Raw genomic sequence first — 16102 nt, forward strand, 5'->3', positions numbered from 1 at the left:
TTTTTTTTAAAATTTAAAAGTTAAAAAAAAACAAAACAATTTTTTTAAAAAAAAAAAAAAAAAAAAAAAAACCCATAAATACAGAGAGCAGTTTTAGAGAACTGATTACAAATGTGAATGAAAAGAAGCCATGGAAACCAACCTGGCCTCAGATAAAGCAGCGACTGAGAAAAACCAACTTGATGTCGAGTCAAGAAATCACAAACATGCTGAAAAATGTCAAAAAGCAACACGTCTCAAGCTAAAGAAATCCAAGAACTGATGAAGAATAAACTCACTGCCATCAATAAGTCAGGGAAAGGTCAAAAGGTCATTTCTAAGCGTTTGGGTTCTCCAGTAAACCACAGTGAGAGTCGGCATCCACAAGAAAGAACCGGGAACGTCAAGGAAGTGGTTGACCTGCCAACATGACTTCAACACTGGGTTGATGATTCAACCAGGAGCAACATCTAAAGCGCTGCAGGCCTAACCCTAACCCGTCTCAGAGTGGCTAGAAAATGTCTCCGTGAGTCCCAGGAGTTTTGGAAAAGTATTCTGCAAACTAACAAACGTGAAACTTTTGACGACATTTTAGAAAGATAACATTTTACCAACAGTCAAACATGGTGGTGGCAGTATTATGATCTGAATTCGCCCATCAGGAACACGCGAGAGTTATGCAGCAGGACAATGAGCCGATGGAAAAATAATTAAAAAAAAAAAACAAAAAAAAAACTAAAAAGGATCTCCTGGCCTAGTCAAAGTCCAGTTGATATATAGTATTAATGTCTGATAAATATATCAGACATTAATTAGTGCTTTTCTGTGACATTGCTGTTACATGAACACATGTTGTTTGTTGCTGTGGTTTCGTGGCTCTCTGCTCCACTTTCTTTTGTCTCTCTCTCAGCAGGTCTACCTTTTACGTTTTTCCCATCTCACGTTACAACTGAAATAAACCGAAAAAAAAAAAAAAAGACACTTCAAGAGGAGCGCTGTAGCTGAAGCTGTAACGCTCCTCTTGGGAAGGTAAAGCCGTTTATTTTTGACACTCAGACCGTAGTTCTGATTGCCGTACGGCCGGACAAGGACACACAAAAATAAAAAATAAAAAAAATTAAAAAATACGACTGTTCTGCAAAAAAAAAACAAAAAAACCCCACAAAATTCCACAATGTTGACATTAAAGATTCATTAGCAGGTATTACAAATGCTTGATGTCGCCCAGTGAAGCACAATTAGGCTTAGGGGGTGATTACGTATTACTGTTTTTTTCTTAGGTAGCATATTGGACAGGTTTTTTGTGTCAAATATTAAAATCTGTTTAAAGATCTGAAAGATTTACAGTCAATCCCAAAATTATTCAGAATAATTTAGATGTGAAATTAGACAGATTAGGATTTTAAACTATTTTAAACTAAAAGGCTACTTGACTTTTTGCATTTATATACATATTTTTTTTATTATTGTATATTGAAAATGATTTTAATAATCACTGGAAAGATCTTTTTTGGCATCAAAACTTTCAAACCCTTCTCATAAGTCATAAACTTTGAGAGTTCATCCGATTCCCTCCGCAGATACGGAACAAGATTGAAGTCAAGATTGTGTCTGGGTCGCTCCACGATGTAAACATTACTTCCAGTCAGAAGAAAACATGTCGCTGAAAATAAAAAAAGATGACTTTAAACCTAAATCTGATAAAGATATGAATCCATTTTTTTGGCTTCAGTGTAAGTGGGATGTTAAAAAAAAGTGTAAAAAAGGAAGAAATATGTTTATGTTGCTTTTTTTGCAGTGCAGCTGAAGAGATTTTATCTTGTTTTTATTTTATTTTTTTACTAGTCAGACTCGATGTGTGTCGCACATTTCTTTTCACAGCTCCGTTGTTGGGGACGTTCCAGTTGTGTAAACTATAATTAGACATAAAAAGCCTCCCTTTACTTTAAAACGCTTCATATCGTCACACCCCGCAGACCACGAGCCAGGAAGGTCTCATCAGATGAATTTGGTTTGACTAAATTTAAAAACATGAAGTCTGATGCACTAATGACAACTTCTTCAGAAAGTATTTAAAAAAACTAAGAACTTAGACTTCTTTTATTGTGCCACCTGTTCTTTTTGCTGCTGCTACTGTTACATAACCTCTAAAACTATTCTCAGCGCTTTCACTTACAGAAAACTGATCCGTTCTTTAGCAACGATGTGTGGCAGCACGCCGGAGCGGCGTGGCAGAGACCGAGCTGCCGTCGACCAAAAGAAACGCCGAGATCACGGCTGGCGAGAAGGCTTTTGTTGGCCGTCAGAGTCATTTCTGCCTGCTTTCTGGGAACTTTTCGTTCCGTTTCTGACGTTTATATTTCTCAAGTCTGTGTGCCGGGGTGCAAAGCGAAAGCTTCCACGGACACAAATTTCATTTCTGCTAAGCGTCTTTTATCGGAAACGTGAGAAAACTGTTGAAATCGAGAAAAGAAGAAGAACAAAAAACACCTTAAAAGATTTGTGTTACAGCCGTGAAGGCAGCGCCTTACCCTGCCTCTGTGGGACCAACAGAGAAAACGCTACCGAGAGAAAAACGTGAGGCAAAAATCTGCAAAAGTCTGTCTAGTTTTTACGTTTAGATCAAAACCAATAAAAAAACAAAACAAGAAAAAAAACCCTCCAAAATCTTAAGGTGAGAAGTGAAAAGCGAGAAGTGGGACGTCACCTCACGCACAGACAGTAGGCCCCGGGCACCGTCTCGCTGTCTCTCAGCAGAAAGCTGCCGTCGCGTCCGAACATCTCCAGCAGCTTCTCGGTGACTTTGCTCCCGATCCGGCCGTAGTAGATGGAGCGAACGGCGGCGCCCTCCGTCTCCATGACGCCCTCAGAGCCAGGTGCCCATCTGCTACGCTCTGTGCAGGTGGAGGTGAAGGCACTCTGCTGCACAACGAGAGAGAGAGTGCGTGTGAAAGGTTATACGAGGCAGGAAAAGCTTTTCTGGTTTTCACACTTTTCTGTCATGCAGAGACACAAAACTGCAGCATGCATGTGATGAATCTTTTTTTTTCTAAACCACATTAAGGAGTTCACGGGGTGGAGCAGAAAAACAATTATTCTCTTTTTTTTCCTTTTGCTTTTTCTCCTTCGCGAGCGCCTCTTTTTGTAAAAAAGAAAACTGAATCGTTTGATCGAATTTAAGTAATCGATTTTTTTTTAACCCAATCTGACTTTGATTTGTGTTTTAAACATGTGGATAAAATGCAATGATTTAGCGGAATGTCTTATGTGCATCTTGGACAGAGAGGAGAGGATTCAGGCGAACAGACGAGGCCCTGAAGCGGACAAACAACCCCCCACCCTCCACCCAACGCCTGCAGCTACACAACATCAATAGCAGCTGTGGTTTCATTTGAACGCCTAAGGCCTGCTCACATGTTTTAAAGTAAAAAAAAAAAAACATTTCACCTGAGAAAGGTCAGCCCTCCGGTGCACGACAAGCAGCAACAACAGGATTGAACGGAATATATGAAGATCTATCGAGAATCGGTGTGAACCATGAAATCCCCTTCCCTGTTGTTGCGTTTACAACGAATAAAAAGTTTTAAAATTCAAAACGAAGCTTTAAGTTCAGCGTCGTGCCAAAGTGCCCTCGCACCGGTTGAAACGGAAGTTTGCTGTCATGTGAAATAATGACAGCATAACTATGTCTGGAAATAACCTCACACCTACACTGTGCAGTTCGGCTAAAAAATACCAAAAAAAAAAAAAAACAGAAGTGTTAAAAGTAGACTAGTTGCGTATGTTTTCACACTTTTTATCTCATGGTTTGTTGAAGCTAATCTTTTCCTTTACTGTATTTTCAGACTTTTATGGTCTTTGGCTGGAGTCCGACAGCCAACATACAAATTGACCTCACCAAAACCTTCTCCAAAATCCATCACTTGTTTTCTGAAACCTTTAGTTCTTCGTTCTGGTAATTGTCATTCCAAAAATACAAATTATCCTCTCACAAAGTCTTTTTTTATCCCACTTTGAAAGCATGCTTTGACTCGCCATGATGCTGAAGGATAAAGTCTCTTTCCAGAGGACACCTGAACCTTTGCGGTCAAAACCGGCTGATAACCGGAGCTTTTTGTGATTTATGATTGCTTCACAAAAACCCTAATTCAATCCGAGTAAAGAGAAACCCCAGAGCATAATGCTGCCACCTCCACATTTTGTGTATTCGGTTCTTGTCATATGATGCCGTTTCATTTTGCTGTCTAACTTGCCTTCACATATTCTACACTGATCAAAAGTTCATTTGTTTCTCAGGAACCTTGATGAAGAAATTTTGTGGCATAATTATGAAATGTAGGTCTGCAACTATCGGTTGTATGGTAGCACTCTATTTGACCGACATGACATCAACATGACGTAACACCTGTCATGAACATGAAGGAGTCTTTATGAATGTTGTCACGAAGTGTCATTTGGTAATTAATGACATCAAATAATGACTTTAAAAGTTGCATTGAAAGTCCATTAAAAATGCCAACTTTGCATTAAAGTGTCATTATTTACCGAATGACACTTCATGACAACATTCACAAAGACTCTTTCATGTTCATGACAGGTGTTATGTCATGTCAGTCTCATGCACATTCTGTCAAATAAAGTGTTACCGATTGTGTTAACCACTTAACCTTTCATATGCAATGTTCGAAATGCATTAAAATATGCAAATAAACAATAAATTAAACACCTTATTGCCTAAAATATAACTACATTGCATTGTTTCAGTAAATTTGAAGCAGGTGAAGCTTGCCTGTAAAACACGTTTACAGAGATGTTTTTGTCTTAATTATGTTGTACAGATTTGTCTTAATTTGGCTTTTTCGTAATATTGTCTGTTTTTTTGAGTCTGTATACGCCACTTGATGACTAATCGATTAATAAATGAGTTGACGATTTTTTTTTTTTCCAATGATCGATACATCACGATTGATCCGATTAATCGTTTCAGCCCCACTGCAATGTGATATTTACTTTATCTTGGATGGGAAATGAAACATGACGGTAAATCTAATGTCTTGGGATTCTTTAGAGCTTTCTGCTCTTGGCACCAGAACCAGGACCAGAGAAAGGATTAGCAATCAGAATACTTTGGGTTACATGTAATGAAAATTGCTTCCTGGAGGCTTGGAAGGTTTTAAATTTTACCCAGTCTGTAACATTTAGCTGTGGTGTGTGATATGAAGCTTACCAGAAATTGCCTCCGCTGTAAACAACCATTCCCCAATTAGAAGAGAGAAGTGCTGATCTGAGCAAGGTGGCTGTTAATGTTGATTCCCTATTTGGAAGCGTGGCCGACACGGACTGAACGGCTTCGTTCACATTGCTAAAACTAAGATTAACTGTATTTAACAATATTTATAGACCCGAGCCTGAAGTAAACCTGACATATTATTTAAATTAATCTATTTCTGCGGCGTAAACTTGTCCTGTTTTTAGTTTTTCTTTAATATCTTCCAGCTCCATCTTGTTGCTTGCTGTAACCGCAGGATGAGTCAAGTGCAACTCTGCTGAGATGTGCGCATTGTGGAGCACTTGTTACAGGCTAATAAACTTCTGAACCTTTATTTCTTTTGACAACAGAGTTACCCGTTTCCTCTTCTACAAGTAGATTAACACATTTTTACATTGTGCATTTTAGTTTTAGTCTTCTCTGTGCTGTACGTCTTCTAAGGTTAATAAACAAGCTGCAGAAGCCCGACCCAACCATAAAGCAATTGATTTTGGCCCGAATTTCAGGTCAGGTTCAGACCATAAATATAAATATATTCCCTGATTTAAGGTTTTCCCAACAGGATCAGAGTTATTGTCGAGAACCACGACTACATCAAAGAAATAATGGATCAAACATTTCCTTTTTCTCCATTTATTTGAACCTTAATCCTGTTTGAACAGGAGAACATTCAAAGCTGTGAGTCAAATCATTGCTAAAAACACAGACATACTGTCGTAATGGAGGATTACTGTAGTTAAACGTGGAGGAAAACTATTAATAGCCTTCTCCAAAATAAAACATATAAAACAAAAGCCCTTTAGGTCAAGCCTCATTTGGTATTAAAACAGGAAATTCTATATATATATATATATATAAAAAAATAATCTTCGGATATTTTTGATAGATACAGCAGACAGTTGATATTATTGGTAGCTAAAGTTCTTTTTTAAAAAAAAAAAAGTTACATTTAGCATTTGTCCTCCATAACCTGCTTAATAGGTGCATACAGTCGAAACAATAAACCATGTACAGTCGTTCCCCAACTTGTTCTGACCGTAGCCCATTTCAAGCAATAAATTCAAGTCCACATAGAGTGTAAAACATACTCTGGTTCCCTTTTAATCTTCTTCTCCTCCTTTAGCCTCCAGAGAGTCGATAGCTTGGAGTTCGGAGGAGAACTTCTCTCCTAGATCTTTGTTTGCCTGGAGGAAGCCCCGCAGTCGTTCCAGCTGCTCCGCGTCCTGAGGAGCAGACAGACAGAGAGTCGGAGGGGAAAACGTGTGTCAATCATTCTCTACGTCTCGTTCAAAAAAAAAAAAGAAAAAAGCAAGTGCGGGGCTTTTGTTCCGCCTACATGCGTCTTTGCATCCTCGTCTTCCTCGTTACCAGCACGCAGACACTCCCGCAGCATCTCCTGCAGCAGCTCGGCTTCCCACCGGCTGACCGACTCGGCGCCAGACTCCGGCGAGTCGGGGTCCGAATCGGCCGATGGGCCAGCGGAGTCCAGTTGGTCGACGCCAAACACGCGTATTGAAAGATCTACGGTCAGCATCTGGATCACAAAAAAAAAAATAAATAAATAAAAGAATGGAAAAAAACTTAAACATGATGACAGCAGCTGCTTTTCCATTAACCATGTAATCGTGCATGTTGGTATTACGAAAATAAATATGCTTTAGGGAAAAACAGCAATTTAAAAGCAAAACTCATATATTTTAATAAAAAGTTTTAGCGTTGGGATGAGTTGGCCGTATTGAAATGAGTGTATTTCTCAAAACTGCAGTGAAAACACTTTTTTTTTTTTTTGGCATCACACCAATCACATGACCAACAGCCAGATGTTAACACTGGTGGAGAGGACAAAGAAAACGACAGGAAGTGGTAGGAGGATGACGGCGCCGCACGTTTTTAATCGCCTGAACAAACTTATTCACATTTTACTTTAATTGCGTTTCTTATTTGAAGTTGCCGCTAGGCCTGTCATGATAACAAATGTTATTGGACGATAAATTGTTCAACAGTTAATGCGATAAACGATAATATTGTTGTTTTGAAAGCATTTTCAAGTAATATAATGGCAATGGCGTAATAATGCAAGAACACATCGTCAGAGATCAGTAAACTTTAACACAGTAAATGGAAAACATTTTAAATATCCAAAATAAATTAATAAAACAAATAAAATGAATTTTGAAGTCTTTGTAAAGAAAATTGTTCTTCGAAGAAAAGGGCTGGTTGAGACCAAAGCACAAAACTGAAAATTGTTTTCATTCAGTTTTTAGTAGAAAAAGAGAGAGAAAAAAGAGAAATGATAAATCCTGCCAATGGAAATTATTGAGGTTCTTTTAATTTATCATGCAATTAATTAATTTATTGATTACTGTGACAGGCTTAGTTGCAGCATGTAAATTTCACAGAAATATGTTTTTTCTATTCTTAAAACTGTCACCATGTCGTAACAGTAAAATATGAGGTGGACAATCTGTACAACAGTCTAATTCCCCCGCCTGTACCCTGAACTACAATTGCAATCTGCAGATATGCATCGCTTCCCATCAGAAACAGCCAGTCAGAGCCAGGAGGAGGGTCTTAGTGCTGTCAATCATCCTTGTGTACTTTAGAAAAGTTACATACTGCAGCTTTCATGGAAACACAACAATTGCTAAATTGCGTTTTCTTGACATTTTCGACAGTTTTGCGCACATTTGTAGTGGAAGCGCATTATAAAGAGCCTGGAAGTGGAGCTGCCGCTGTTTTCCAAACAAACTCACGTCTTCGATTTGCTTCCCGACGGTCAGCATGTGGGGCACAAAGCTCAGCTGCTGCACAAAGTGCCTCAGAGCCGTCCTGTAGTGCCTCATCCAGTCGTCCTTCACCCGAAACTCGCAAGAGTGCATCAGCTCGTTCCTGCACTGAATCACCTGGAAGCAGAAGCACAGATGTGAAAATGCAGCTTTAGCCCTGACATGAAGCCGCGTTGTAAGTCTTTTTTCGCTGTTGTTGTTCCACTGCTCACCTGTCTCACCAGCTTCGGATCCACGGAACTGAAACAGTCGCAGTAGTTGATCAGGTTGAGCAGAGCGGAGGCGTCAAACTCGTCGGCGCGCTTCACCTTAGCCTGACCTCGTGGCATGTACGCCTGAAGACACACAGAGCAGCAGAGCATGGAGACCCAACACGAGGAACACAAAGTTCAAACCCTCCTGATGGACCCATGGTTGGCTTAACGTCGAGCTGAAACGAAGACGGTTCTTTTTCTTTTTCCTCCAGAATGTGTCCCGTCACCGTGGTTTCCACCTCTTCAGCCATGACGAATCCTGATCCTATCAGAGATGCTTGCTTATGTTATGCCTATCATCTCGTCTCAGGTTTGTTTGCATGCGTTTTCACTTCCTCTGCAGAGGCGGTTCACCTTTCATCTGAATCCAGGCAGTGATTTCAGCTGCACGAGTCTCCAATACGCTTTCCGTTGTGTTGGAGTGGAGAGATTTGTACTCATCTCATCTCAGAAGGGATCTAAATATATTTGGGGGGGTTTTGTGCTGATGTTTTATGTAATTTCCCTTTGTATAAAAAGTAGTTATCCATGAATCGTTTAGCAGAGTCTACAGATTTTTTTGTTAAACATTTAAACCTTTTTTACACAATGCAAATAAATAATTTATTAAATTCATTCTTTAAATAAGAAACTAGATATTTAATTGCCTAAAATGCAGTACAGCATTCCTATATATATATATATATATATATATATATATATATATATATATATATATATATGTATATATATATATATATACACACACACACACGTATATATATATATTTTTTTTTATATACAACTTGAGAAGTTAACAATTAAACAATTACTAAATTAGTTAATCATTCCAATAACTGATTCATCACAATTAATTGTTTCTGCCTTAGTTTAGCAGAACCTCCTGAAAATTGAAACAATGAAGTAGCTGTGGAGCTTCTTTAGGTATTAGATAGCGCCTATGTTTTTTTATTTCAGATAGAAGCAACACTGCCATCTAGTGGAATTTTGCAGTATCGTAAGCCTCTTATGTGAACAGCTCAGGAGTCAGCTGAGCTGTTCACATAAGAACAGCTCAGCTGTTCTTATTTTCAGCCTCTTAATCATTTTGGCTGAAAATAATACAGAACTAACAAGTGTTTTTAAATCTGAATATAACAAATGCAGGTTTTTGACTGTTTTTATCCTGCAATTTTTGAATTTGATTTCAAGTAATATGTTTTTAGATCCGTTTTCATTGTCAATTGATTGGAATCTAAATGCTTTTTCAAAATTGTGTTTTCCATCCCACCAAAAATAAATAAATAAATAAATAAATAAATAAATAAATAAATAAATAAATAAATCCATCCATCCATCCATCCATCCATCCTATTCTTAGGGTTAAAACAAAGATTAATGCCGACCTTCCTACAGTGGCTGTATATCTGAAATTATAATTTATCATCCACCAAAATTTGTTATTGTGGCAGGCCTACCCGGTGAGCAAGCTCTGCACTGGCAGCCAATACAATCCTGTCACACAATCTATCTGAGAGGCAACAGATGGAGGATTTAAATTTAAAAAAGGGAAATGTGCAGTGAGAGTTAGCACATTCCCCCTGTGCAAGTGTGAGGAGAGTGTGACGGACATCATGGAGACATCTTCACTCCAACCAAACCCTCTGAGTTTCTGATGTCACTATGCTAAAGTTACCTAATAATTCAATGCAATGCTGAAAATTCAGATATTTTTGGGGAGAAATTTTTTGCAATGAATGACTCATTTTATGCTCAATCATCTATTGACAACACAAACTGTAAGCACAAAAAGTAGAGGAATAAAGTTTGGGAAGCAACCTTGGAGTCCCTCCCACAACTGTACAAATGCGTGACGCGGTGCGTCTATTTTATCTGCAATCTGGCATAAAGAACAAAACGTTCAGCAGTTTGTTTCAGCATACGTTTCTGCAGCTTTAGGATGACTTTACGTGTGGATGGAGTGATGTGTGGTTTACCTTGGCCAGTTCCCAGTGGTCCGTCCTCCAGTAACGGGGAAAACAGTTTGTCCAGTGGATTGTGGCATCTGGCTGTCTGTGGTGTCTCAGGATAACTTTCTGCCACTCTGAACACACCCTGCATACCGAGACAAGCTGCCAGTACAGAAACCCAATGAAAGAAAATTACTGTGAGAAGTTATAACTGTAATATATTTAAAGGAATAAATGGTCAAATCCTACCGTATTTCCTCTGGGTTTACAGGAAGAGGTCTCGCAAGGTTTCCGCAGGAGAGGATACTGGTTGAGCAAATCTCCGTGGAAAGCTGTCAGCTGCTGGTCGGTGAACGGAAGGAGGCCGTCCTTCAGGATGAGCAGGCAGCGTCCTGCTTTCAGCCAGTTCTTGTACTCCTCGTCGTTGAGACGAAACGTCAACTCCTCGCGGACCATCTCAGCTCTACTTCCTCACAAAGTGAAACACAACAAAGGGGCAGGACAATGTTCAGGCCACGTGGCCAGCTTTTCCTACTGGCTGCAGTTTAGCACGGCGGCCACCAGATGGCGGTGTGTTACCGTAGCTACATGATGTCGGGGCGGGAAAACCAGGTGGGCTGGAGGGAGACAACTTTATGTGTGAAATAAGGGAGTTTATGGCAGTATGTGTGGCAGATAACTGAAAAATTGGAGAAACTTAATTTTGAAAGATTTCTATCTGAAGCTGAAATATATACAACCTCATGTCATCACCTGCAGGACCAGGGAGGTCACCAGAGACAACTTGGAATCTGTCAATAATTGTGAGACTTATATTTATATTGAGGATATTTTTATTTCAGATCACTCCTGTGTCTTTTTTTATTTGTCTTTAGGGATGGAATTATCTAAAACTCATCGTTTCATTGGCTCTTTTAGTTCATCTTTGCTGAAAAGTTTTCTTCACGTTTTTATTTCTCTTGACACGGCAGTTATGATGTTGATTGTCTAGCTAATGTTTTTAGCAAACATTTTGGGGAAATTCTAGATGAAAATCTCTGTATCAAGTCTGTACCCTGCGGGAAGACTTGGCTCTGTGAAGCAGCTATGTAGGAAGACTGGATGTTTGTGGAAGTCAACTAGGCTCTCTGCTCATCTCCTGCATCTGAAAGAGGTTTTGATTTCCCCCAACTAGCCCACTGTATAAAACAGTTAAATTTCTCTAAGTCATCTCTTCAAATGTGAGGACAGAATGATTTCAACATCTTCTGCTATAGATATTATTCTAGCATCACTATTTAAAGCCGTTTTCCCTTGTACTGTAAAATGTATTAGCTCCCCCCTAAATTTTGGTCAAGTTTCATCATTCAAAAATGGCGTGCTTCTCTTCTTAAAAAGTCTCCACCTTAGATTCATTGCGTCCTACGACTTATAGGGTTATCTCAAAACTTTCTTTCCTGGCCAAAATTCTACAGCAACCGTGGGATTCTGATGATTTTAATATTTCAGCCATATTTCAGTCTGGTTTTTTAAGAGCCTATTCAACAGCGTCAGGATTCCTTCGAGTGACTAACGGTTTGATGATGTGGAAATGAGAATCGTTGGTGTTAGCTGGACGTAAATTCCAGGTTTATGTTCAACCCTTTAGTATTGGGGATCACTCAGTTCTGCTTGTGAAACTGAGAGTCTTTCAGAGATATTTGTGTTGCCCAGTCCAATTTTAACTCAAGGTCTGTTACTCTCAACCATCGGGTTCTACTGTGTTTCTGTTTTTGGGCCTAATTTATTTGTCTTTGTCTCCTTCCTTTATGCAGTCTTTTAAAATCTTTTAATGAAATCTCTTATCATTACTACGCTGACGATACTCAGGTTTTAATTACTTTTAAACCCCATTCATTTTCCAAGCTATCTGTTCTACAATGGTATATGAAATCAAGCAAATGAAGGTCGAATAATGATTTTCTCCAGTTGAATGAAGAGAAAACACAGGTTCTTATCTGGGCCGCAAATAACTCAGTTCCTTCATTTTCTGACCACTTGAGTTGCCTCATACATTAAGCTTCCTATTAAAAATAAATTTTTTGATGGTGCTGTATTGTTTTAATAATATGTCAAGGATGTTGTTTATTCCTGCTTTTTTCACCTGAGGAACATTTGGAAACTCATGTGTATCATTTCTAATGCTCCGGTGGAAATGGTGATTCATGTATTCATCCGTTCTTGTATTGATTATTGCATTTCCCTTATTACCTTTTCTCAGTGAAAGTTCTACAAATCATTGAACTGCAATATTTTTGACTCCCATATGGGCTAAAATGCAACACCTGACTACTCTTCATAAACTACCAGTTCAGCACAGGACCCAGATCAAGGTTCTTGTGTGGACTCATGAGGCCCTTTATGATAATGTTTCTGCATACATTACTAGACTTTTACGTCCATGTGTCACCACCAACGAGTCGCCACGGTTGACTGATCTGGGATTGCTTTACTGTCCTAAAGCCAGGATTAAAAATCAAAAGTGAAAGTATCTTTGCGGTTGTAGCTTCTCCAAAAACATGGGATTCAAAGGTGTTCTCATGCAGGCCAGAAGTGTCTCCAACAAATCTATCCAGCCCTTCCAGCAAGTTTTGGATCTGGCCAGGGCTCTCCCCCAAGTTAGCCAGGTCATTGCCTTTCTATGCAGTACCGCTCCAGTCGAATCTTCCAAATACTGAATTAACATTAACAGCCATCTTGTTTGGCTTGGTACATCACTCTCCACAGTAGAGGATGGTTGCTTACAGTGCAGAAAATTTTCCAGTAAGCTTCACTGCCTTGAACTGGCACATTGCACACGCCACAGCCAAACATTAGCAGTAAGGTCAAATTTAAGACTTTCAACAGAGGCTGCGCTTCCAGGAAGCAATCGTTTCTCAATAGCCAATGTACAATGTACGAAGCAAATCGTATGACAAGGAACTAGAGGATGGGAAGCATTCCATAAAGATGCCCAAAATACCTCAGCTGATTTCTTTCAAAGTGGCAGAGGAGGCTCTGAGTCTTTCTTGACACATAGTTTCTCACCTTATCTCCAACGCCAAATCCAGCCATGAAACAGAAGACCTTCCTCTCAGCTGCTTCACTCTCCTTCTTTTGATCATGATCCATCTCAAGAGAGATGAACCGGTAAATCAAGAGCTGCACATTTTGCTCAACTTTGTATACTCCATGACAGATCGTATACCCATTTACTGTTCTATCCCAACGTCAATCATGTGTAAAACAGAGGGAGTATTCCATGTCTGCTGATTGAAACAAAAGCTAATGCAGTAGGTGGTGCTGACACATTGCTAGTCTTCAGCTGGTGAAAATATGCAGACTTTCAATAAAGATATTATTTTTATACAAACGTTGTTTTTTTGTATGTAGTTTACAGGCCCTCTGGTAGTTATCCACTTCTTAAGAGAATCTGTGCCTTCCCTAGTGGTCCAACCATTTCAGTTGATGTTGAAACAAAGAGATTCACAGTTTTCACTCCTGACTCAGTTGCTGGAATTCTCTCATGTTCTCAGCACTGCTCTTACTAACGTTTTCCTTTACATATTCCACGGTTCAAGAGAACTCGCTAATTAGGTACAATGCATTCAATAAAGATTTGATCAACTAGTTTTTCTATTAGAAGGCTGAACTACAAAACTAATTGCCCTGGTGCAGCTTTCTACTTTTTTAGATTCTGGGTTTTACAATTGTTTTGTATAATTCATCAGAAACCTTGATATCCGGCAAAAACATAGAATCAATAGATCATTTAAAGAGAAGTAACACGTCAAATCCTGGTGATGGAGATTCAAGAACAGGTTAGAAACTGGGGTGCAGCAGTGGCACAAGACACATAGAGGCCTCAGTCCTCTATGTGTCCATCACAGGCTCCTGCCCCGGTGCATTGACCTTTGCAGAATGTCTTCCCCTCTTTCACAACCCACTTTTCTGTCAATTCACTGTCAAAAAAAGGCCACTGGAGCAAAAAAAAAAAAAAAAAACTTGTAAAGAAAAGAATAGGTTAGAAACAACGTGTAAAAAGCAAAACAAAACCATTTTTGAGGGACTTGGGACTCCAGTGAACCACAGCAAAAGCAGTTGTCCACAAACGGACAAAACAGAATACTGATGAACCTCAAGAGTGACCAGCCTACCAAAATTACATAGAGCACATTGATTATTCACATCCCTCGGTCAAAGCCACTATTCATCATTTAACAGTGAGAAACAGGCAGGGCAAAAATGGCATCTGGATTTCTAAGGTGATTAAACCACAAAGGCCCATGTAACATATGGTGAATACATCTTGATGACCAACAGGACTTTAGAGGAAATATTCTGGTGAATGATGAATCCTAACTCACCATTTCAGAGAAAGTAGATCATGCTTTTCTTTAGGACAGGGGTCTCAAACTCCAGTCTTCGAGGGCCACTGTCCTGCAACTCTGAGATGTGCCTTTGCTGCACCACACCTGAATAGAATAATTAGGTCATTAGCAAGGCTCTGGAGAACTGATCTACACAAGAAGGAGGTAATTAAGCCATTTCATTCCAGCATTTTGTACCTGTGGCACATCTAAAAACTGCAGGACAGCGGCCCTTGAGGACTGGAGTTTGAGACCCCTGCTTTAGGACCTGGATGACTTTCTGTAATTTTTGAGACCATAAATTCTGTTCTCTAGCAGAAAATCCTGGAGGAGAATGAACGGTCATCAGTTTGAGTTGATTAAGGTCTGACCTCACCACCATTGACTTCTTGTATGTATGTTTGATAGTTGAATTCAATTATTTGTTGAACAGTCAAGATAAAGACCAAATATGTATATATACATACAGAGAAGGAGATAGCCAAACATGCGTCTGTCCAATAATATGTGCTCATTTCACTTGTTCCCGTTTCTTCCAGTTTTGTGATGTGGTGAAAAACTAGGTCTCTCACAGATCTGTCTTTCACTCAAATTTCGCTTGAACATATTTTTATTCATAGCTCTGTGGAGAGCAACATGCAGCGTTCACTCAAAGATTAAGCCTCCCACCTTATCCCTATGTCTAAACCAATCCCTCTCAGACATACACCTACTTGAGAGCCTACATCACCTCGTTTCGGTGACTGATGTTCCTGACAGTAAAAACCTGTAAAGAAAGCCTGTGAGGCGGCTTGGTCTCTGAGAAAAGCTTGGCCGCATCTGATTAAGACAATTCCAACCCAGCGTTTCATCCGCACAGAATCCCACAAGACTTACTTTAAGGGTAGGATAATTAGGCCACGTTCAGCAAGCTGTTCAGCAGTTCAGTCGTGACTCCATCTGAGGACGCGTTCTCTAGTTAGGAAGATCTAAAATGAGGACTGAAACCTTGATATCAAATGAGCTGTCTCTGGATGTGAAACTACAGTTTTTGCATTTCTGTGTCAAAGTTCTTCATAGTCTTTCTTCACTTTGGACAGGCCTGGACTGCAGAGAAGCGAGTCCAGTGCCTGCCTTAGAGAAATGTGCCGAACAGAGCATCGCTTTGTTGTAACGAGCGTTGGACAATCCCTATTACCAGAGGGATTGTACATAGAACAACGCATGTTGTTCTATGTATTATTTGCAAAGTTCACTGTCATCAGGACTTTTTTTTTCCTATTTCAGTTTGCAAATCGTTATCTGAGCCTGCCAGTTCTGCCTCTCGTTAAAGTTTTCCTATTTCCATTGCCGCAATGTATCTGATTGATTCGGGAGACAAATTTCACTTTTAACCATGGGAATTTGGTCCTGGTGAAAGCCTTGCTAAAATATTTAAATTGATTTTTATTTTAGGCGTCAGGTAATTCCTCCCTGGCTGCTCCCGGCTCCTCGCTCTTCCTCCAGCTGCCCTCCAACC

The 16102-nt window shown here is 39.6% G+C and overlaps 2 protein-coding genes across 4 annotated transcripts in view; both read right to left on the reverse strand.

Moving 5' to 3' along the window:
* Positions 1–3611, reverse strand: part of LOC106958502 (SH2 domain-containing protein 1A-like) — a 14314-nt gene extending 10703 nt beyond the window's left edge. The window contains exons 1-2 of one of the 3 annotated variants that reach the window (XM_015050435.1): positions 3427–3611; positions 2687–2898 (exon numbers count right to left, since the gene is read on the reverse strand). In XM_015050435.1, coding sequence (XP_014905921.1) covers positions 2687–2838 — 152 coding nt within the window. In that variant the 5' untranslated portion in view covers positions 2839–2898; positions 3427–3611. Of the gene's footprint in view, positions 1–2686; positions 3070–3426 lie in introns of those variants that run through there. The other 2 variants (XM_015050436.1, XM_015050434.1) reach the window with 2 other exon arrangements.
* Positions 3612–5865: 2254 nt separating this feature from the next.
* LOC106958490 (uncharacterized protein CXorf38) lies at positions 5866–12282 on the reverse strand. The gene is made up of 6 exons (XM_015050411.1): positions 10487–12282; positions 10265–10399; positions 8247–8369; positions 8002–8151; positions 6585–6782; positions 5866–6471 (listed from the first exon to the last, which is right to left on the reverse strand). The coding sequence occupies exons 1-6, from the start codon at positions 10691–10693 to the stop codon at positions 6349–6351; spliced, it is 936 nt and encodes a 311-aa protein (XP_014905897.1). The 5' UTR covers positions 10694–12282; the 3' UTR covers positions 5866–6348.
* Positions 12283–16102: the final 3820 nt, after the last annotated feature.

Source organism: Poecilia latipinna, unplaced genomic scaffold, assembly GCF_001443285.1.
Source record: "Poecilia latipinna isolate Pla-1442-1.1 unplaced genomic scaffold, P_latipinna-1.0 Scaffold990, whole genome shotgun sequence".
Taxonomy (NCBI): Eukaryota; Metazoa; Chordata; class Actinopteri; order Cyprinodontiformes; family Poeciliidae; genus Poecilia; species Poecilia latipinna.